The sequence below is a fragment of the Cervus canadensis genome, chromosome 6, assembly GCF_019320065.1.
Source record: "Cervus canadensis isolate Bull #8, Minnesota chromosome 6, ASM1932006v1, whole genome shotgun sequence".
NCBI classification, from domain to species: Eukaryota; Metazoa; Chordata; class Mammalia; order Artiodactyla; family Cervidae; genus Cervus; species Cervus canadensis.
This window is the reverse complement of record NC_057391.1, coordinates 44,573,987-44,598,360: the sequence shown is the minus strand read 5'-3', so window position 1 is coordinate 44,598,360 and position 24,374 is coordinate 44,573,987. Positions and strand designations below refer to the sequence as shown.

Below are 24,374 nucleotides of genomic sequence, written 5' to 3'. Positions count from 1 at the left end.
AAGAGTCGGACATGACTGAGCGACTTCACTTTCATTTTCACTTTTGAACAACACAGGGCGGCGGCTGGGGGGCTAGTGGTGACAACCCTCCATGCTATCATGTAACTTATACTTTGCCCTCCATATTTTGGTTCCTCTGTATATGCATTTCCTCCACAACTGTGGCTCCAAACAACCATGGACTGTTATTTACCATTATTTACCACTGGGAAAAAAAAATCTGCTTATAAGCAGAATCATGCAGTTCAAACCCATGTTGTTCAAGGGTCAACTGTATATGATATACAATTAGCCTTTAAGAAAACATTTTCTTTAAACAGAAGATAGATGACAGTAATTTTTAAAAAGAAACTGATATCACTGACAATATGGGGGAATTATCAGTATAGTTGTTCAAGGACTCATACATACTCTGGTACAGAGACTAGAGAAAAAAATGGCAAGATGAAAAGCAAGCTGTTTCTAAGTTTATAAAGCTCTTCACCAGGATTCTTTTCTTGCCTTATAATCATTGCTTTTTTACTCAAGACAATTAAATATCCTTGGATGGGGTAGAAAGTGATTTTAAAATGAATGGACACACTCAAACAAAAAAAAATGTATGGACACACTTTCAAATGTCCTCTGGTGTGAGCCCAAGAGATACATCATAACTTACATAGCATTCCTGCCAAAAATGTATAAGCTCAATTAAATCATGAGAAATCACTCAGACAAAATTGAGACTCATTCCATGAAACAACTAGACTATACTCTTCAAAACTGTCATCATCACGAAAAACAAAGAAAAGCTAAAGAACTATTACAGAATAAATATCTACCAGTACAGAAATCCCCCTCACTAGTACAAAATACAATTTGATGCCACATGTTACCAGGGACTGAAGGGCAAATTCTTGGCCCAACTGGTAAAATCTGAATATTGAATGCATGTGCTCTGTGCTCTGCCCATGGGATTTCCCAGGCAAGAATACTGGAGTGGGCTGTCATGCCCTCCCTCCAGGGCATCTTCCTGACCCAACCTGCAACTCCTGCCTGCACTGCAGGTGCATTCCTTACCGCTGAGACAGTGGGGAAGCCCTATTGTACCCATATTGGATAATATATTACACCAATGTTAAACTTCCAGAATTTGCTAACTGTGTGATTACGTAAGAAGATTAAAGTCCTTGCTCTCAGGAGACACATGCTAAAGCGGGGCAAAGGGTAAGATATCTATTCTCAAATAGTTTAGCAAAAAATGTTTTAACTTCCAGTTATGAAACAAACCTTGGGGATGTAATGTATAGGATGGTGACTATAGTTAATATTACTATATTATGTATTTGAAAGTTGCTAAGAGAGCAGATCTTGAAAGTTCTCATAACAACAAAAAATTTCTGGTATATGTGTGTTGACAAATGTTAACCAGACTTACTGTGGTGACCATTTTGCAATACATACAAATATCAAATTGCTATGCTGCATATCTGAAACTAATATAATATTACTGCCAATTGTATCTCAATAAAAATAAAATTTTTAACTTTAAAATATTTTAAATAATAATAAGTATATACACAGAATTAAAGCAAAGGTAAACAATTGGTGAATCCAGGCAAAGGATTACATGTGAACTCACAGTACTACTTTTGCAATCTGTCTGCAGGCTTGAGATTTTTCAAAATAAAAAGCTGATTTAAAAGATTTCCCCTGTGGTCCAGTGGTTAAGAATGCAGATTCACTGCATGAACCCATGCAATGGGACATGGGTTCAATCCCTGGTCAGGGATCGAGGATCCCACATGCCTTGGAGCAACTAAGCCTGTGCACCACAATCAGAGAGCCTACGCACTTCAAAGAAAATCCCGTGTGACGCAACAAAGAACCCGCGTGACACAACTAAGACACAACACAGCCAAAAGATAAATAAATATTTTAAAATAACTGATTTAAGATACTGCTCTGTGCAACACAAGTATGTTGAGTGTGAATTTCAACAGTCATAAAACTTCACAGACAATATTAAATAACACTTGAATACATAATTATTGAAAGAGCATTACCTAGAAAGTTTCAGTTCTGTTAGTTGCACATCCATTCTATCAATCACTGGAGGGTCTGCGTAGTTTTCACCAGATACCAGACTGAACTGATTCTGAACTCTGATTAACCCAAGATCAACCACTACTGCATTGGTGGAAATGGAAGACTGTGGGATGACTATAACTGGTGCTTTCAAATCAATATTAATGGAAACACGAAAGCTCCTCTGGGCAAAATCTTTCACACTTGTGGCGGCCTTTTCTGCAGCCTGAGCAGTAGCTGCGCTCAGAGCCTCTTTCGCTGTCTGGAAATTGTTCAGGAAGTTCTGGAGACACAAAGTAAAAGGAGAAATTCAAACAGGAGGACAAGCACATCATTTCTAACACCATCTTCTTTTTATTTATGTGCTAATGTTTTCCCAATAAGTAACTTTCAGTTGAGTTCTATTTTCTTAACATTAGGAAAGAATTACTGACTACCCATCCATATGCATGAGCTACCTGAAAACGGCTAATTATAAATAGAGTTATATGGCTGGGAAACCGAGAAAAAAAATTTGAATAGTTTTTACACTAGAGAATTTAGATTCACTATGTTCCAGCAAAAACAATTTCAGTTGTAGACAATGCTAGACAAAAATCATTAAATGATTTCAACTGTTAAAGAGAGGTTTTGACCTCTACATTAATCCATAAATAACATCAATAATCAAATCAATGCACATCCTAAAATTCAAAGTTTTAAGATTTCAATCATAATTATCAGACTTGTTTAAGTACTTCTAAGTAAAAAAATCTATACATAAATGGTGATTTTACCAGAAGTGACATGAGGAATTTATGGAGATAGACAATCTGAATACAGCCAACATTCAGTGATACCACACCATCCACCTTGGACATGTCAGTATAGGAATCCCCCTCAGTAGCATCTGGATACAAATCCAGGTTAAAATGAAAGACTTCATTTCCCATTATTGACACAGCCTGAAAAGCAGAAATGTGGATGAATAATGACAATGACAAAATAAAATCCCTATTGAAAAGGGTTTATAATCATTATAGAAACATTTTTCTATCAAAATATATTTCATTAGCATTTTAAAAATATATATATATTTTAAAATAAAATCTCTCATTCACCAAAAAACACTAATGATTTACTGTCACCTACTTTTTTATGAACTGTCTTAGGATCAACATCTGTGACAATAATATTTTCCAATCTGGCAAATAGTGACTGCTTTCTTGACTGAAGAGAAAGGGAAGAATCGAGTCCTGAAAAGAAGCGTATTATTTTAATTTCTACAGACACCATAATAAGATCTTAAGATTTTTCTTCTATTGCATACCTTTATTTTATAGGTGCTATTTTTATAAATTTAGCAATGTCTGAACTCCCAATTGATAAGGGCAATATTAGATATTTTTGGTTTTATAAACAATGAAGCATATAAATTCATTAAAAAATAATTATTTGAACTTTCAACCTTGTGAAGAAACTACATCTAGTGCGAATAGATCATCTTAGGATTTTAGTAAATTCTTTATACCTTATATCCAGTCATTTACATGGAGACTATAAAAGTTTCATGAATCAACTTCAGATTAGTAGATGCACTGCCAGTTCAGAAAGAACAAAGAAAAAGCCTAGTTTTCTGGGTTTTAAGATCTTCAAGAATTGTATTACACATATTTTTTACCTTTACCAGATCCCAAAGAGCTTGTAAAGACAGAGTCAGAGAAAAAAGCTAGACTCATTTAGCAGCTTTTGCCTAAAAGAACATAATGGGCCTTTAGGATTTGTTCTTCATAAGGCTGCTTTGTATTTGCACCAAGATAAAGCATATTCACAGACCTTAAACTGAATTCTGGGTTGACACTTAGCTCAACTCATCAAGAGCATCCCTACATTGATATTAGTATTCCTTTCACCTCTGAGACAACTCTCGTATGTGCGTGCTCAGTGACTCAGTTGTGTCTGACTCGTTGTGACCCCATGGACTGCAGTGCACCGGGCTCCTCTGTCCATGGGATTCTCCAGGCAAGAATACTGGAGAAAGTTGCCATTTTCTTCTCCAGAGACAACTCTCAAAAAGGTCCAAATCACCAGTATATGTGGTTCAGCTCTTTAAGAGTTAAAAAGAAAGTATGCAGTCCAATTATGTCATAAAACAAGCCAGCTTTCAAAGCTCAGAGGCTTCCATTTGTGTATATGCTTTAGCACTGCAAAAGAAAGCTTATCTTTTCAACAATTTTTAAGATCATGAGAACTTTTACCTTGAATCTTGATTTCAGCAATATTGTTCTTCTCATCACAAACAACAACACAGAAAGCATTCAACTTGGCAAACAGCCTGAAGTGAATAATGTCACTGTCTTTAGAGGATACAATCACTGCAAACAGACAAAGCAACTCTATCACAGTGGGAATCTAGGATTGCATATTCTGTGCAGGTCTCTTCCCTATATTAAGTGTTCTGCTTAAAATAATCACAGAATTCTCAAGTTCTTAAAGATTTCAAACACTTTTTCACTTTATATATTCTGTAGTTTGCATTTGCAATAGTGAGGTGTTACTTTTATAATGAAAAAGCAAGAAAACATTTAAATAAATATAAAGACTCTGAAACTCAAGGAAGCTAAATAATGTGCCTATGGTCCCATAGTTTAAGTAGCAGGGTCAGGACTTGAACTGAGTTCTTTCTGATTCAAAAGCTGGGCTCTGTTCCAATTCAATGATATCCTTGTACCCTGGCCCTCATGTCTCTGGGTCCTGATTTCCTTATCTGCAAATATTAGATATGATTAATCCTCTATGGAGCCCATTCAAGAGCCACTAAGAGAGGAGGAAGAGCTCAAAATCAACACAGGTCTTCTTCCCTTAGTAACTTCATAAAGGCACCGCCCATCAACAACAAAATAAGTACAGAAACAGACATTTAAAAAAAAAACAGTATTAATCACATTTATTTAACATATCAGGCACCCACGTATGACTTAGTTTGAAGAAAAGAACAAAAGGAGGGGAAATATAAATGACTAACTAGATGGTCTCTAAGATTCCCCATTTGGCTCTACAATTCTACAACCCTTTCTAGCAAGAAACAAACCGTGTTTTTCATACCCTTCTGCAGAGCTGAATTTTTTTGCTGCTTTTCAGGAGAAACCTGTATGTCCTTGGTATCACTCATGTTTTGGCCATCTGATGGAATAATGGTTGTCAGGTAGTTAATAGAAGAGAGAAGAGCTTGTGTATGCAGCAACAGATTTAAAGATGAAAAAGCCACCTAGAAATATTTTAGAAAGAAAATTACTTTCCCAGGCCAGCTGTACCAACAGTCTCTATATGATGAATGCAAAAGGCTCCTAACTAGGTTTGCATCACTGCCTTATACTGCTTGGAAGGAAGAAAGAAGAAAGGAAGACTTACAACCCACAGTCCTTAAATAGGGACTATATGCAGAATAAATTACACTTAATACATTCTGGGGATCAAGGTAACCTAATTACTCCACTCCCCAAGCCTAATTATCATAGAGCGTATAATCTGCCAGTAATGGTCATTCTAATATTCCATATATACATGGCTTTTTGAATCTTCAATGACTGTTTATTATTACTATATAAAATATGTTAGCACATGAAACTCCAGAATCACCATGTGTTACCCCTATGTCAAGAAATTATTTCAAATGTGATATGCATGAGATTTAAATATAAAAAATGCAATTAAGAGTGACTCAGTCACTGATCTTCTACCACAATTATGATCTTATCATTAAAAAAATACATAATTCATAGGAAAAAATATATTTTTTAAAACAAGAACTCCAGAAAGCTAAAATAGAACACAAACTGCCTCAAAGAATATATGATTTTCTAAAAGCAAATTGATTGTTTTTTAATTTATTTGGCTCTACCAGGTCTTAGTTGCGGCATGCAGGCTATCTAGCTCCCTGACCAGGGATCAAACCCAATACCCTGCGTTGGGAGCAGGGAGTCTTAACAACTGGACCATCAGGGAAACCCCAAAGTGAAATTTTTTTTTTAAAACTCACTTTTTACTCAAAAGAATTTGTTTTCATTGCTTCAAAACACTAAGTGGACATAACAATTATTAAAAGGAAGAATCAGTATTTAATAGATTCTCCCATGTCTCCAAGATATAATCTGAAGTCATTTCTCTCATTTTCTTTTTAATGTTTCCTAAAACTACATTTTGCCTCTTCTTCCTCTATTTGAGTACCTTAGTGTCGCTCCAGAGTACTCAACCTCTCTCCTTGTATTTCACATTCTTTCTGAGCCCTGCATTAAATGATAGCATCTGGTTTGTTCAGAATCCTGTTGGTTCTTTGTCAGTTAAAGTTCCCTCAGCTACAGCATTCCCTCCTTTAGAAATAATCTGGATGTGATACAGTGAGTTAAAATAAGAGCATTATTATCCTGAATCATAAACAGAATATGAAAGACATTTATGAGGTTAATTTATAACTTTTAATGTTTCCTCAAAGGATATTTAAGACTTCCAGAATAGGTTATTTCCAAATAGAATGTATTCTTTTAATAGAATTTCTTACCTTAAATGTTTGTTCAGTTTTTTCAAAGGTAGTTTGAAAACTGGGTCCATTCTTATCAGCCTAAAAAAAAAAAAAGTTCTAAGGAAGGAATTTAAGACCAAAGTAAACAAATCACTTACTTATAATCATCAATTTATTTATATTCAGTTGCAACTGTATTTTTAATACATTATAATTTAATTATCATTATTTTAAAGTTACATCCAAATCTACTTATTTTAAAAGTACAAATTTGTCCTCCTCCTTCAAACAGAGGAAAGCATGGTATCACTCACTTTTGGGAAATGGCTAGGATCAGAATGATAAACTATGAAGGCTAGAAGGTTTCAAGGTAGTCTAGCCAATCTATTAGAAAGTGAAACAAAGTGAAAGTCACTCAGTCATGTCCGACTCTTTGCAATCCCATGGACTATATAGTCCATGGAATTCTCCAGACCAGAATACTGGAGTGCTTAGCCTTTCCTTTCTCCAAGGGATCTTCCCAACCCAGGGATGGAACCCAGGTCTCCCTCATTGCAGGTGGATTCTTTACCAGCTGAGCCACAAGGGAAGCCCAAGAATACTGGAGTGGCTAGCCTATCCCTTCTCCAGGGGATCTTCCCAACCCAGGGATTAAACCCAGGTCTTCTGCATTGCAGGAGGATTCTTTACCAACTGAGCCACAAGAGAAGCCCAGCCCATCTATTACTTAATGTTTAAATCCCATTAGAAAGTCTTCAACAAAAGTCCTAAAGTTCTAAAGTCTATTTTAGGATATCTCCAGGAAAAGAAATCTCATTTTCTTAGAAATCGAAACCTTAAAGAACTTTGATTTAATGAGGTCTTCACACCGAATCAAAAACCCATCTCCCATCATAATTACCAACTGGTTCAAGTTCTGTCCCTCGGGAATATATAAATTCAAAGTTTTACCTCCTATGAGAAGCCTTCTGGCTAGATCAGTATCTCTGCCTCCCCACTCCCACAGCGCTTTGTGCTCTTCCTTATTAAAGAATCAAACACATTATATTTTAATTGTTGTTTACCTATCTCCCTACTGGTCTACATATTCCTTAAGAATAGAGAATGTTTTTCATCCCTGTATCCCAAATACATAACAAAATCTGATACAAAAGACATTCAATAGATAGTTATTGAATGATCAAACAAATCAACTCATCTTGAATGAAACTAAATGCCATCAGTTCCTGTAGCATTCTTCATATAACATACTTTTGAGTCCCTTCCAAACCCTGGTAGTTCTCTACTCAATCAAATCCAATTTGGCTGCATCCCTTCTGAGATAGGATACCCAGCCAAATGTCACCACACAAGCAATGAATGCAGGTAGATGACTGTGCCCCAGAAGATAGCAGAACTTATTTCATCCCAGGCTTCCATCTTTGTAGACAAGAAGTCTGGCTTTGTAAAATCCTAGTCCTGTACTTCAGTGAAAGAGAAAGAAGGTGTACAAAAGGGAAGAGAAACAGTGGATATCCCTGTGATTCAAAGCTATGACACAAAACAACAGCCTTTAATAATCTACTCTCATCTTTTCCCTCCCAGAGGATAGTTTAGAATATTAAAATAAATATATAAACATTGTATGACCCTTACCTTAATGTACTCCACTTTTAAAAGATCTAACCCAGGTTTGTCAGAAGAGCTAATCAAATGAAGTGGCTTCTTTTTAGATCCTGGATTAAAGAAAAAAAAAAAAAAAAAGTATTTCAAATAAACTGGTAACAGGTACTATCAGATGTCCTCTATACCCTCATGGAGATATACCAGTCACTGCCTCCAGAAGCCAGGGAAGGAGACGTGATTTATCCACTGTTTTATCTATCTTTTATTATTTGCAGTCTTATAACCCCTGTTTATGAGATAGCTCAGAATTTTCCACTGGAATAATCTTCTCTAAGGGAAATAATAGCCTAGGAAATTACTGTGGATTCATTCCTTCATTCCTCAAACATCCAATGAGTACACAAGATGTACCCTGGAACGAATAAACCATAAAAGCTACTGAGAGAATTAATTTTATGTCCCATCATTTTAATTTTTATAACCTAACGCTGTTTCTGATATACAAACACTACTGAATTGAAAGAACAAGGGTTTCAATATTATAAGACCAGACAAAAATTCTAAGTTTTGCCATTCATAAAATGCATAATCTTGAGTAAGCCACTTAATCTCTATTTAACCTTCCTTTGTTTGTAAAATGGGAGTAATATGCCCTATATAATGGGAATTTATATGGACTCTCTGAGACAGAAGATCATAGGAGTTAAGAATCCAGACCCCCAGACCAGATTTCTAGGGTTTTAATCATGGTTCAGCCACTAACTGTCAGTGTAATCTTGGGTAAATTATGTAAGCAATTTACAACTTCATTTTCTCTTGTGTAAGCTAGAGATAATACCATTGCCTATCTCATAGCATTGTTATAAGGGTTAAATGTGTTAATATTTATAAGATGCTTAGAACAGTTCTATTATTTATTATAATTATTACTAAGTAAATATAAGTGTTTCATATACTCAAAAGTGATACTAAAGCTGTTATTGTCTATTATTTCTATTTTTATGGCTATTACCTTGAATTTCATGGTAATCCAAGCTGATTTTCTTTAAATAAGATACCGCAGTTAAATCAAATGTTCTCATTGTAGCCTCTGTTCCTAATTGAGTAACATTAAACACTAGAATTGTATCTTCTTCCTTCTGTTGTTTGGTAAATTCCAGAATTACCTAAAACAATCAGGACAGCCAAAGAAAGTACTTTGAATCATACTTAAAAAAAAAACACAAATTCTTCCTTTATATATATCATCAAGACAATAGTAGAAACTTTGCTTACACTCTTCTATTACCATCAAACTACTTACCATAATTGGATGCTATCATCTTAAGCTATATAATTGAGAATATAACTACATCTATCTAGAAATTGTGATGAAATTTTATAACCTTATTGATTTACTCTTTTAATTTAGTAAAAATAGAACTACATGAATTATTCCTTAATATGATTTTCTAAAACCTATACCTCAAAACTAAGTCATATTTGGTGATAAAAGAATCATCTCCATTAATGTAAAAAGGATGTTTACTATTACACTGCTATTCAGATTTACTGCAGAAATGACAGTATATTTAGCCAACAAAAATAAAACATATATGTTATCAAAAACATGCAAGCTCTTTGATCTCCATCAAGAGATGGAGGTCTTTGTGCCCTCCCTTAGAATTTAGGCAGGGTTATAACCACTTCAATCAATAGAGTACAGAGTACTCTAAGGATTTCCAAAGTCAAAAAGGCCATGAAACATCAACCTAGGCTTTCTCATTCTGGGGGAAGCTAGTTGCCAGATAAAAAGTTCAACTACCCTGAAGCTGCCATGCTCAGGAGGCCAAGAGTTGGCACTGTGGTCAACAATCCCAGCTGAGCCCCTAGTCAAGATCCAGGATCGACAGCCAGCCTCATGAATGAGCCCTCTCTGAGGCCCTCTCAGTGTTCATTCAGGTCACTGCTACTCCAGTCAAATCTGACTAAAGCACACAAAAGACCACATGCAAAAATTACCAAATGGGCTCTTCCAGAATTCCCAACCCACAAAATTGTTAGCAAGATAAAATATAAACATATATCTAAGAAAAATCAAGAGTGTCAACTGAAAAACAGAAACAGTAAAACAGTCCTGTAAGATAATTCAATACACAATTGAGATACAAAAATAAATTTCAAATAAATCAGCAATTTAAATGAGAGCATTCAAATCATAGAACAATAAATAAAGTCATGGGTAAATACTTTTGTTATTGTTCAGCTGCTCAGTCGTGTCCAATTCTGTGTGACCCCATGGACTGCAACACACCAGGCTTCCCCTTCCTACACCATCTCCCAGAGTCTGCTCAAACTCATGTCTATTGAGGCAATGATGCCATCCAACCATCTCATCCTCTGTCTCCCCCTTCTCCTCCTACACTAAATCTTTACAGCATCAGGATCTTTTCCAATGAGTCAGCTCTTTACATCAAGTGGCCAAAGTACTGGAGCTCCAGTTTCAGCATCAGTCCTTCAAATGAATATTCCAATGAATATTCAGGAAATGAATATTTCTTTGAAGATTGAAGGGTTTGCTCTCCTTGCTGTCCAAAGGACTCTCAAGAGTCTTCTCAAGCACAACAATTCAAAAGCATCAATTCTGTGGCACTTAGCCTTCCTTATGGTCCAACTCTCACATCCATACATGGCTACTGGAAAAACCACAGCTTTGACTAGATGGACCTTCGTCAACAAAGTGTTATTTCTGATTGTTTAATACACTGTCAAGGTTTGTCATAGCTTCTCTCCCAAGGAGCAAGCGTCTTTTAATTTCATGGTTACATTCACTGTCCACACTGATTTTGGAACCTAGGAACATGGGCTGATTCCATTGTTCCACCATCCATTTGTCATGAAGTGATGGGACCAGATGCCATGATCTTAGTTTTCTGAACGTTGAGGTTTAAGCCAGGTTTTTTACTTTCCTCTCACCTTCATCAGGAAGGTCTTTAGTTCCTCTTTACTTCCTGTCATTAGGGTAATGTCATCTGCATATCTGAGGTTATTAATATTTCTCCCAGCAATCTTGATCCCAGCTTCTGCTTCATCCAGCCCAGCATTTCTCACGATGTACTCTGCATATAAGTTAAATAAGCAGGGTGACAACATACAGCCTTGACATCCTCCTTTCCCAATTTGGAACCAACCCTTTGTTCCATGTTCATGTTGCTTCTTGACGTGAATACAGGTTTCTCAGGAGCCAGGTAAGGTGATCTGGTATTCCCATCTCTTGAAGAATTTTCCAGTTTGCTGTGATCCACACAGTCAAAGGCTTTAGCATAGTCAATGAAGCAAAAAAAGATGTTTTTCTGGAATTCCCTTGCTTTTTCTATGACCCAACAAATGTTGGCAATTTGATCTCTGGTTCCTCTGCGTTTTCTAAATCTAGCTTGTACATCTGGAAGTTCTTGGTTCACATACTATTGAAGCCTAGCTTGAAGGATTTTGAGCATTACCCTGCTAGCATGTGAAATGAGCACAACTATGCAGCAGTTTGGACATTCTTTGGCGTTGCCCTTCTTTGGGACTAAAATGCTAAACACACCCTAAAGCTAGAATATAAAGAAAAAAATTAGATAAATTTCACTATATAAATATTTAAAAATTTGGAATGGCAAAAAAAAAGGTCAAGTTGGGAAAAATATTTCAAATAGCACTACTATTTTTTCTTAGATGTTTTTGATTGCTTATCACTTTAGTTCATTAATTCAATACTTTAAAAAATATTTATTGAGCTTCATCTTCCATGTATAAGAGAGTGCCAGCCAATTAGAACATCAAGATAACCGGACAGACAAGGTCCTTGTCTTCATGACGCTTACATTCTAGGGACATTAGGGGAAAGCAGAGGTTACTCTCCTGTGTTGGGTGGTCAGGCCTTTCTAGTAAGTCAGCATTTTTGAAGGAAGTAAAGAATCAAGTCATATAGGAAAAGAGTTTTCCAGGCAAAGGAAGCAGCAAGCACAGAGAATATGTGCTGGTGTATATAAGAAAGAAAAAAAGCAAGCATAAGCTCCACATGGCAAGAAAATTTGCTCACTGCTGTAGCTCTATTATTTAAAATGATGCCTGGTACTTGATGATATTGATAAATATTTATGGAAGGAATGAATGAAATGTGGCTGGAGCAGAATGAGCAAGGCAGAAAAGAAATGCAGATGAGCAGTTCTCTCAGGCAGATGAGTGAGCCAAAGAAGTCACATGGTGTGACTTGTATCATGTAAAACACTGTAGCCATGGAAGAATTTAGCCCTTTACTGTGAGTGAGATGGAAAGCCTATATAGGGTATGAGCAAAGCAATGGCATGATCTGACTTTCCCTATCAAAGGATCATGCCAGGTAATGTGCAAAGAACAGAGTACATGGTAGAAGCAGAGAGACAGTTAACAGCCTTCTGCAATAGTCCAAGCAAGAGATGATGATGACTTGGGCTTTGCAAAAGCAATGGAAGAGATGGGAAGTCATTTGACAATCTTTTGAAGTAAAGTCAAGGGGTTGTCTAATATGTTCAATGGAAATATGAGAGACAGGTAAGTCAAAAGAAGGTTAAACATGGAGAACACATCTTTCTTTAAACAAATCCCCATAGTACTCAGGTATAAAGCAGTCACTAAGAAACATCTCCTTTTTATATCTTTTCTGTTTTATTCCAAAGCAATAAATTTTCATCTAAAATTTCTTAGTACATATAAAAGCAAAGAGGCAAAAACGAAAAACCATAATCTCACTGTGCAGAGAGGAACACTGTCATTTATTTTAAAAAGGTGTGTTTGCATGTGTTTAATTTCTAAATGGAATTATATCCTTGGAACTGTAACCTCTTTTTTTTCCCCCAAATAAAAATATGCTGTGAACATCGCTCCATGTCAATATTTCCTTTTATTATGACATGACTTAATGACTGTAAAGACAATGCTGCAAATTTAGGGTGCTTGCATTTTTCTAAATTATAAGAATGAAAATAAACTATATTATTAGATTAAAAGTTGAAAAAACTGAAGTAAATATGTCACAGAAATTTTCTACAGAAAAGAAGATCCTAATTGAGTCTCAAGCTTTTACAGAATCGATCAGATATACTGCAGATCACACATATCAAACATTTATTTTCTTAGAACTGTGTGTGTGTGTGTGTGTGTGTGTGTACACACACATGCATGCGTGTGTGGCAGGAGGGAAGATAGAATACCATATTTTAAATATATTTAATGTTTGGGTCTAGCATGAGACAGTTTATAAGGACAGCAATAACAAGAATATACTTATGGATGAACAGATATACATACCTCTTTAACTTCAAACTTTAGTAGAAGATTAATGAGCTCCTCATTTGGGGCCTCAGGAACTTTTTTTACATCTGACGCTTTCGTACTTTTACTAGGCTGTATGTCTCCATCCTCAGCATCAAAATACTCATCATCAGATTCTAGAGGAAGAAAACTGACTTGAGAGAATGTCCATCGAAAACTGCATAAAACACTCAAACTGAAATAGCTCAAAAGTAAACTTCATTTATTAGATACAACCTTCATATTCAGAATCATAATATAGCTTCTTTCTAAGTCCCACAGAATAACTCAACCTGGCATGGGATAATCATATATAAAATCAAATCACCCTTCTATTTCCTTCCTCAACATTTCTGATTGCTTTTCACTTCACCTTATTCATTCACTTTTCAATAAAATATTTATTGGGTATCATCTATCACGTATCAGTCTATACCAGCCACTATGGATACCAGAGTGACCAGGACAGACATTATCCTTGCCTTCATAAAGTTTACATTCCAGTTCTATATCAAAAAAGATCAGTTAGACCAGAAATAAAGAAAAGACTCAAGTACAGATCAGGGCCAAAATAAAAGGAGCTTATTTAGAATCTTTAGTTCACTTCAGTTGCTCAGTCGTGTCCAACTCTTTGCGACCCCGTGAATCGCAGCACACCAGGTCTCCCTGTCCAATACAAACTCCCGGAGTTTACTCAAATGCATGCCCATCGAGTCGGTGATGCCATCCAGCCATCTCATCCTCTGTCGTCCCCTTCTCCTCCTGCCCCCAATCTTTCCCAGCATCAGGGTCTTTTCCAATGAGTCAACTCTTCGCATGAGGTGGCCAAAGTACTAGAGTTTCAGCTTCAGCATCAGTCCTTCCAATGAACACCCAGGACTTATCTCCTTCAGGATGGACTGGCTGGATCTCCTTGCAGTCCAAGGGACTCTCAAGAGTCATCTCCAACACCACGGTTCAAAAGCATCAATTTTTCGGTGCTCAGCTTTCTTCACAGTCCAACTCTCACATCCATACATGACCACTGGAAAAACCATAGCCTTGACCAGATGGACCTTTGGTGGCAAACTAATGTCTCTGCTTTTTAATATGCTGTCTAGGTTGGTCATCACTTTCCTTCCAAGGAGGAAGCGTCTTTTAATTTCATGGCAGCAGTCACCATCTGCAGTGATTCTGGAGCACCCCCCAAAAAAGTCTGACACTGTTTCCACTGTCTCCCCATCTATTTCCCATGAGGGGATGGAACCAGATGCCATGATCTTAGTTTTCTGAATGTTGAGCTTTAAGCCAACTTTTTCACTCTCCTCTTTCACTTTCATCAAGAGGCTTTTTGGTTCCTCTTCACTTTCTGCCATAAGGGTGGTGTCATCTGCATATCTGAGGTTATTGATATTTCTCCCGGCAATCTTAATTCCAGCTTGTGATTCTTCCAGAATCTTACATACTATCAACCACAAAAACACTTTCATACAAACAAAGAAACTCAGCCATAAATAAAAATAAATGATTTAATATCTCACTGTTGGTTCGTAGCACAACTAGAAATAAAACCAGTCAATTACCTCAAGACTTTCACAATTCTTTTATTTTGTCAAAATTGTATTTCAGTATACTAATTTATAGATTTTATTTAATAAAGAACATTTTACTCTCCTTACCTGATTCAATGCTATCCAGCAACAAGGGCGTACCAAGTAGGCCTTTTGTTCTAGTTGATATAATAGGAATTGAGGATACCTAGCAAATAACACAAAAAGTTTTTTAAACATACTGATTTGCAAACATACATAAATCAGATAAATACTTAAAAAGTAACAGAAGTGAGTGAGAGCTGGAAAGACACATATACAGCACACAAATCTTCCAACAAAGCACACTTTACAATCAACTAACTAATGGTTGGCTGGAGTTTACTTATTATTAAGACTACCACTTGCATTTAAAAGGGCAGAATCATGTATAACTAGTAGGTAAGTTTGCCTATTATTGCATCATTCACTTGCTGTCTGTTACAATATTAACCCTACATCTTTTTCAAGGTTTCTGGGAAATAGTATCAATATTAGTTGGCTGTCTCAAATTTCATTTCAAAATATATGGAAGCCCAACATATATTTTATGTTATAAAATTCAATTCCAAGTAAAGTGATCTAGGACTTTTAAGTCTAACACATATGAAAATTTTATAATGATCATTATGTTTTGCAACATTTTATTTTATTTATTTATTTATTTTTTATATGTTTTGCAACATTTTAAAGAAGATTTCTATGTCTCTAGTTCAGTTCAGTCTCTCAGTCCTGTCTGACTCTTTGTGACCCCATGGACTGCAGTACACCAGGCTTCCCTGTCTATCACCAACTCCTCAAACTCATGTCCATCGAGTCAGTCATGCCATCCAAATATCTCATCCTCTGTCGTCCCCTTCTCTTGCCCTCAATCTTTCCCAGAATCAGGGTCTATTCCAATGAGTCAGTTCTTCTCATCAGGTGGCCAAAGTATTGGAGTTTCAAATTCAGCATCACTCCTTCTAATGAATATTCATGACTGATTTCCTTTAGGATGGACTGGTTGGATCTCCTTGCAGTCCAAGGGACTCTCAAGAGTCTTCTCCAACACCACAGTTCAAAAGCATCAATTCTCCAGTGCTCAGCTTTCCTCATAGTCCAACTCTCACATCCATACATGACCACTGTAAAAACCACAGCTTTGACTAGAAGGACCTTTGCTGGCAAAGTAATGTCTCTGCTTTTTAATATGTGTCTAGGTTGGTCATAACTTTTCTTCCAAGGAGCAAGCTCCTTTTAATTTTAGGGCTGCAATCAATCATCTGCAGTGATTTTGAAGCCCAAAAAAATAAAGTCTGTCACTCTTTCCATTGTTTCCCCATCTATTTGCCATGAACTCATGGGACCAGATGCCATGATCTTAGTTTTCTGAATGCTGAGTTTTAAGCCAACTTTTTCACTCTCCTCTTTCACTTTCATCAAGAGGCTCTTTAGTTCTTCTTCACTTTCTGCCATAAGGGTGGTGTCATCTGCATATCTGAGGTTACTGATATTTCTCCTGGCAATCTTGATTCCAGCTTGTGCTTCATCCAGTCTAGCATTTCTCATGATGTACTCTGCATATAAGTTAAACAAGCACAGTGACAATATACAGCCTTGATGTACTCCTTTCCCAATTTGGAAACAGTCTGTTGCTCCATGTCCAGTTCTAACTGTTGCTTCTTCACCTGCATACAGATTTCTCAGGAGGCAGGTCAGGTGGTCTGGTATTCCCATCTCTTTAAGAATTTTCCATAGTTTGTTGTGATCCACACGGTCAAAGGCTGGCATAGTCAATAAAGCAGAAGTAGATGTTTTTCTGGAACTCTCTTGCTTTTTCGATGACCCAACAGATGCTGACAATTTGATCTCTGGTTCCTCTGCCTTTTCTAAATCTAGCTTGAACATCTGGAAGTTCACAGATCACGTACTGTTGAATCCTGGCTTGGAGAACTTTGAGTTTTACTTTGCTAGCATGTGAGATGAGTCCAACTGTGCAGTAGTTTGAGCATTCTTTGGCATTACCTGTCTTTGGGATTGGAATGAAAACAGACCTTTACCAGTCCTGTGGCCCCTGATGAGTTTTCCAAATTTACTGGCATATTGAGTGCAGCACTTTTACAGCATCATCTTTTATAATGCCAGTCAGGATGGCTGCTATCCAAAAGTCTACAAGCAATAAATGCTGGAGAGGGTGTGGAGAAAAGGGAACCCTCTTACACTGTTGGTGGGAATGCAAACTAGTAGAGCCACTATGGAAAACAGTGTGGAGATTTCTTAAACAACTGGAAATAGAACTGCCATATGACCCAGCAATCCCACTTGTGGGCATACACACTGAGGAAACCAGATCTGAAAGAGACACGTGTACCCCAGTGTTCATTGCAGCACTGTTTATAATAGCCAGGACATGGAAGCAACCTAGATGCCCATCAGCAGACGAATGGATAAGGAAGCTGTGGTACATATACACCATGGAATATTACTCAGCCGTTAAAAAGAATTCATTTGAATCAGTTCTAATGAGATGGATGAAACTGGAGCCCATTATACAGAGTGAAGTAAGCCAGAAAGATAAAGAACATTACAGCATACTAACACATATATATGGAATTTAGAAAGATGGTAACGATAACCCTATATGCAAAACAGAAAAAGAGACACAGAAGTACAGAACAGACTTTTGAACTCTGTGGGAGAAGGTGAGGGTGGGATGTTTCGAAAGAACAGCATGTATATTATCTATGGTGAAACAGATCACCAGCCCAGGTGGGATGCATGAGACAAGTGCTCGGGCCTGGTGCACTGGGAAGACCCAGAGGAATCGGGTGGAGAGGGAGGTGGGAGGGGGGATCGGGATGGGGAATACGTGTAACTCTATGGCTGATTCATATCAATGTATGACAAAACCCACTGAAATGTTGTGAAGTAATTAGCCTCCAACTAATAAAAAAAATAAAATAAAAAAATAAAAAAAAATAGCTCAACTGGAAGTCCATCACCTCCACTAGCTTTGTTCCGAGTGATGCTTCCTAAGGCCCACTTGACTTCACATTCCAAGATGTGCAGCTCTAGGTGAGTGATCACACCATCGTGGTTATCTGGGTCATGAAGATCTTTTTTATATAGTTCTTCCATGTATTCTTCCCACCTCTTCTTAATATCTTCTGTTTCTCTTAGGTTCATGCCATTTCTGTCCTTTATTGCGCCCATCTTTGCATGAAATTTTCCCTTGGTATCTCTGATTTTCCTGAAGCGATCTCTAGCCTTTCCCATTCTATTGTTTTCCTCTACTTCTTTGCACTGATCACTGAGAAAAGCTCTCTTATCTCTCCCTGCTATTCTTTGGAACGCTCCATTCAAATGGGTATATCTTTCCTTTTCTCCTTTGCCTTCCACGTCTTTTCTTCTCTCAGCAATCTGTAAGGCCTCCTCAGACAACCATGTCTGGTTTCTATGTCTACTTTTACTTAAAACACATTTCCTAAAAGTGAAAAGCATTTTTCCTTTATGTATTTTTGTTTCTGTTATTCCCTACAAAAGACTTTATACCAGCACTCCAAAACAGTAGCAACCATAGGCTAGTCTTTATTTATTTACTCAGTGTACAGAATCAACTACAATAAACCTCAAAAATGTATCACATAAATGAAACTGGCCATAAACGATACTGAAAAACAAAACAGGTCACAAAAAGATGAAAAAACTCTCCATATATAAAGATGTAAATATATTTATAATTTTTATTATCTCCATTTACCTGTTTCTCTGGAGACGGTGCAGATGATTTCTGTGGCAAGGGTATACTGTTAATCAAACATAGCACATCTTTCATCTTCTGGTCAGAAATTCTCACATGCATCAGAGGAAGCCCTCCGGATACTTTAAATCTAAAAACATAATTAATTAAACTCTAAGGTTTCAAGGTCCAGCTTTTCTATACTATGGAAGAGGAAAGGGAGTGGAGAGATTACCTTATGGGGTCAAAGTTACCTTGGATATGTTTTAATCTAATTACATTAATGTCTCAACACTGTCAGGGAATAGAAGTTCTATGTAAGCCAAGTTTTGTATCCTTCTTAACCAGCCAAACTATCTTAAGGAAAATTTATTTTTTAGGAAGATATTGTAAACACAAATTATCTATGTTTTAGAACCCAAAACCCTGTATATAACTTATTTGCTGGTGTTAAAGATTTGTCATTTTAACATCAAAGAGTACCCACCCCATCATTCTCTTCCTCCTCACCTCCCTTTAATTAATTTTACAGCATTTGTCAGCACCTGACAGTGTTAAACTTTCCCACAGAAAGAAAACTCCAGGCCCAAGAGGTTTCACTGGCAAATTTTACCGAATGTTTAAGGAGGAAAAAAACACCAGTTCTACACAATTTCCCTCCCTGAGGCCTGATACACTGATGTCGAAACAAGAAACTAAAAGCACAGGTCAACAGCCCTCATAAACAGAGATGTAAGGTTTTAACACTTCATGACAAAATTTTAGCAAGCAATTTCAACATTTTAAAAGAAAAATACATTACTACTAAAACAGGTTTATCTAGTAATGCATGGCTGGTTTAACATTCAACTGACAAAGAGTACCAGTGAACTAGTGATACACTCAACACAAATAAATCTCAAATTAATTATAATGAAAGAAGTCAAACAAAAAAAGAACTGAAATTGTATGATTTTATATATATAAAACTCTTGAAAACTCCAACAAACTGGGAGCGTCAGAAAGCAGATCAGTGTTTCCTGGAGACCGAGGGGAGAGAAGTTGGCAGGAAAGGATGTGAGGGAGAGACTATAAAGCAGCACAAAGACTTCTGAGGATGAGGGATGTGTTCATGAGCTTGACTGTGGAGATGGTTTCACAGAAAAACACTTACATCAAAACTTATCAAAATGTACATTTCAAACAGATGCAGCTTACTGAATGTCGATAATACTTCAATAAGACTGTTCTTAAAAAGGCAACAAAAATATCTCATAATTATTTACTTAAATTCAAAATTCAGTTTCTACTTTCCATTCCCTTAGATTATTCTCAAGATGTCTATGGCTTCATAATCAAAAGAGTTTGCAATTTTTACAGATTTTCTTTTTTAATATAGAACTTTGAATTTGATCCATCCAAAAACACAGAGTATACACAATGTTGATTCACTTAGCCCCAGAGTAGAAATTAACATAACATTGTAAAGCATCTATATTCTTTAAAATTAATAAAATTAATTTAAAAATTAATAAAATAAAATTATTTATAAAATTAATAAAATAAATATTTAAAAAATAAATAAAAATTAAAATCAATAATTTAATGAATAAAAATTAATAAAAAACAGGGATAACCAACTTTTACAGGATGTGAAAGCCCAAATGCTTCTGAAATAAGAGAGGTGATATATAATTCAAATAAACATTTTCTTAAAAATGTATTTCTGCTATAAGACAATCATTATTTTTTGTGCCCTTTAGAAACCTAGCTATGGTTTCTTAAAAATCAGTCATTGATGCAGAACTATTTCACCTTGTTGATTTTATAATATAAAGGAAACTCATACATTACCTTGCCATTCTAATGTCTTTTTCCACCATTGCTTTGGCCAACTCAACATGAATATCCATGGGTTGCAATATATGCATAGTAGATGGATGCTGAAATCGACACTCCTTCCAGTTTTCATCTTAAAAAAATGTTTACTTAAATGACTATTTTTATTTATTAAATAATTATTTTTAGATTATCAGATGTTCTATGGAAAACTAATCAGAAATAATTTACAAATATATTCAATGATACTTTTACTTCTTTCAACATACAAGCTAAATGACCTATATTTCTTAACTGACGAAAGTCAAAGACTATGACATAAAAATAATTCTAAGTATTTATTTGAAGAATTTTTTTTATAACATCTTACATTTTAAAGCTAACAGAGAAAAAAATCTAGGAATTTACTGCCTTTGACTCCAGAATTAGAGATCAAGACTGGGGAGCTGCAGGAAAAGAAAAAGGAGAAGATGGGGCGGGGGGGGGGGGGGGAAGAAAAAAGAGGCTTCTGGCAGTTATTCTACAGGAAAAATGAGTTTTATCAAGCAAGATTTTATGACAAGAAAAGTATAATAGTCACTTCTCTTCCAAATAAGAAGGTTCTAAAGACAAACTTCCAATGATTAACAGAACCCTACACATATCTTAATTGATGGCAATAAATTTCTTTTATTGCTTATAATTCAAACAATTATTATTAAGTACACACAAAATAAAAGTCAACTTTAATGGTCTGTAAAGGTACTTCTCTTCAAGAAATTAATATTCAGGCTCAATCTATAAGACTAAGTACAGCATTATGTATTTATATTTTAATAAATCTCAGCACTCCCACTATAGTATATACTCTGCACATAGAAGCCATATCTTTCCTCCAATGATCTTCCACAGAGTGATATATACTCAAGGATATTTTGCAAATATTTATTGCTTCTAGATACTAAAGAAGTATAGAGAACCAGCAATCTTCATTTAAGCAGTAAGAAAACACCAAAGCTTTTGGAAAATAAGTTCACTACCTTTAAAGATTATATCCATACTTCTCAAGTATCAAATGTAATACTACTCAGATAAAGACTAGGCTGATAGTAAAATATTTTAGAAATGAAGGCAGCAAGAGAAAACAACCCTGAGACATCCCAAACACACTGGGATAGAGGAACGTGAGCTAAGTGCAACTTCTATTTCGTGTTTATGGGAGTTTTACGTCACACTTAAAAAAAAAAAAAAAGGCAGTGACTGGACTTAGATACAAACAGTACTAAGGACCCAAAGATGAACAGCCATGTCTCTATTTGGAATTGTGACAAAGATTTTCACTGAGGGGCTCCTATTTGGTTAAGTGACCAACAGCATACATGTTCAAAATGTCATCAGGGATGACATACATGCGAACATACATATCTATTTACTAAAGCTATTCAACATACGGAGGAGGCAATGGTGCCCACTCCAGTACTCTTGCCTGGAAAATCCCATGGATGGAGGAGCCTGGTGGGCTGCAGTCCGTGGGGTCGCTAGGAGTCGGACACGACTGAGTGACTTCACTTTCACTTTTCACTTCCATGCACTGGAGAAGGAAATGGCAACCCACTCCAGTGTTCTTGCCTGGAGAATCCCAGGGACGGGGGAGCCTGGTGGGCTGCCGTCTACTGGGTCGCACAGAGTCAGACACGACTGAAGTGACTTAGCATAGCATAGCATTCAACATAACTTCAAGATCCTGAAAACTGAGCCACAGTTTACCTGCTCTTGCAAAGAGTAGCTGCACACTTTTTATTTCAACATCAAACTTGTCATATGCCTTATCCATTATTTCTTCCAGAGATGAATTACTAGTCTTCTGCAAACCTTGATTTTTACTGTTAAGCTAAAATGGAGAGAAAACTTAATTTTTTAACAGAAAAATCTATATATCAACATAAGTTGTTTTCTTTAAAGCCTAAATAAAATTAAAATATTGCTCTTCATGAATTCACATTATGCTTCAGTTTCTGACAGTTATTAGCAAATATTTTATTCAGAATATACCATATCAGCATACATCTCTATTATGTTTGGATAACAGGTACTCAGCATGCTGACATTAATTAGAAGATGAGTTACAACAACTCTGTATCTCAATCTGTCTAAACATGCAACAATTTCTGGCTCTCAGGAGTTGTCACCACTTGTGGTTCAAGTTCCCCTACAATTCATCTTAAACTCTCCACCATAAAACAGAAGGTTTTATTCCTTCCTTTCCCCACTATGTAAATGAATAATTAGGCCATTAGAATTCAGCTCCAATCAATCTCAACTTCCTTTTCCCTCTTCCCAAAGAAATCAAGCATCAATTCAGGACAACAGTTTTTGAAATTTTCACTTTTTCTCAGAAGACTGGAATGCTGGGAGGTTCAACATCCAAGCCCTTGGAGTTCTCTTATTCTAATAGTTGTTGTCAGTGATTTAACAAATATATAATCATATTTGCATAATTTTCTATTCTCAAGATATATAAATGAACAAAGAAAACTATGTAATTAGATTTTAGAAACCTAGGAAACGCTTAAAAACTATAAGTCCATCTTTCTAATTAGGAAAAGACAGCAGTAACCCAGCCTTCAATATCAAATCATCCACCATTTCAGAAAATGTAAGGTTTTTTTTTTGAATAGCCATAAAATACATATAAACTACACAATCTATGTTAAGCATGACAAAATGCTTAACAAGAGGTAAGTCTAGGTTAAGTGAACTCTGAGAGAAAAACAGCAAACTCTCAGACAGCTAGCTACTAAGCTGAGCAAATATGGGCAGGCAGAAATGTATACACACCTACCCGAAAGGTACCAAAATCTAAGATGAGAAGATCTGACTTTTCATGGTGGAAACCGGTCTGTGGAACTATTAGATAAGAAGGCTTCAGATTTATCCTTAAATCAAGAACTTTTCGGGTTTCAATAATATGTGTAAGTCCTACAAGAAGAAAAAGAAATGACTAAAAACAGCCAAATACATTAATATAATCATATTATTAATGAGAAAAAGAATATCACTTTAAAATTATGTTGGTGAAGTTCTTTTCACAGATAAGGTCCTCCACTTGGCATGTTAGTTTAAATCACATGTCATCAATGGGAAACAATCACACTGCATGATACAATAAACCCAACACACCTAGTATTTTAGTCAGAGATTGAAAAATTTGTTATTTCTTTAGTTAAGTGGGTTTCCCTGATAGCTCAATTAGTAAAGAATCTGACTGCAATGCAGGAGACCCGGGTTCAATTCCTGGGTTGGGAAGATCCGCTGGAGAAGGGATAGGCTACCCACTCCTTGAGAAGGGATAGGTTACCCACTCCAGTATTCTTGGGTTTCCCTTGTGGCTCAGCTGGTAAAGAATCTGCCTGTAATGCAAGAGACCTGGGTTCAATCCCTAGGTTGGGAGGATCCCTTGGAGAAGGGAAAGGCTACCCACTGCAGTATCCTGGACTGGAGAATTCCATGGACTGTGTAGTTCACAGGGTCACAAAGAGTGAGATACGACTAAACGACTTTCACTTTTCACTTTAGTTAAGTAACCAGATATAGTAGGTAACTTGAATATAGAGGCCATGATGCACAAAAGTATGTATCTTTAAAACTTGATTCACATACAGCACGGTGAACAGTTGCTTAAGAACTGAGACAGGAAGCTTTTACATTTCAAATTTACTCTGCAGCACAGGTTCCTAAATTGAACAGCTGACAGAATCATCTATGCCCCGTATCATTCTCTTTCTCATCCAGTCTGGCATGTATAGTC

The 24,374-nt window shown here is 36.2% G+C and overlaps 1 protein-coding gene across 2 annotated transcripts in view; it reads right to left on the bottom strand.

The window, feature by feature from the left end:
• Positions 1 to 24,374, bottom strand: part of VPS13C (vacuolar protein sorting 13 homolog C) — a 182,138-nt gene that overhangs the window by 99,783 nt on the left and 57,981 nt on the right. For both annotated transcript variants that reach the window (XM_043471782.1, XM_043471783.1), the window contains exons 20-33: positions 23,409 to 23,545; positions 22,334 to 22,457; positions 20,603 to 20,720; positions 18,791 to 18,920; positions 15,142 to 15,220; positions 13,481 to 13,620; positions 9,183 to 9,336; positions 8,201 to 8,280; positions 6,605 to 6,664; positions 5,152 to 5,314; positions 4,305 to 4,421; positions 3,199 to 3,302; positions 2,844 to 3,011; positions 2,046 to 2,350 (exon numbers count right to left, since the gene is read on the bottom strand). In XM_043471782.1, the coding sequence (XP_043327717.1) occupies positions 2,046 to 2,350; positions 2,844 to 3,011; positions 3,199 to 3,302; positions 4,305 to 4,421; positions 5,152 to 5,314; positions 6,605 to 6,664; positions 8,201 to 8,280; positions 9,183 to 9,336; positions 13,481 to 13,620; positions 15,142 to 15,220; positions 18,791 to 18,920; positions 20,603 to 20,720; positions 22,334 to 22,457; positions 23,409 to 23,545 (1,879 nt within the window). The remainder of the gene's footprint in view (positions 1 to 2,045; positions 2,351 to 2,843; positions 3,012 to 3,198; positions 3,303 to 4,304; positions 4,422 to 5,151; positions 5,315 to 6,604; positions 6,665 to 8,200; positions 8,281 to 9,182; positions 9,337 to 13,480; positions 13,621 to 15,141; positions 15,221 to 18,790; positions 18,921 to 20,602; positions 20,721 to 22,333; positions 22,458 to 23,408; positions 23,546 to 24,374) is intronic.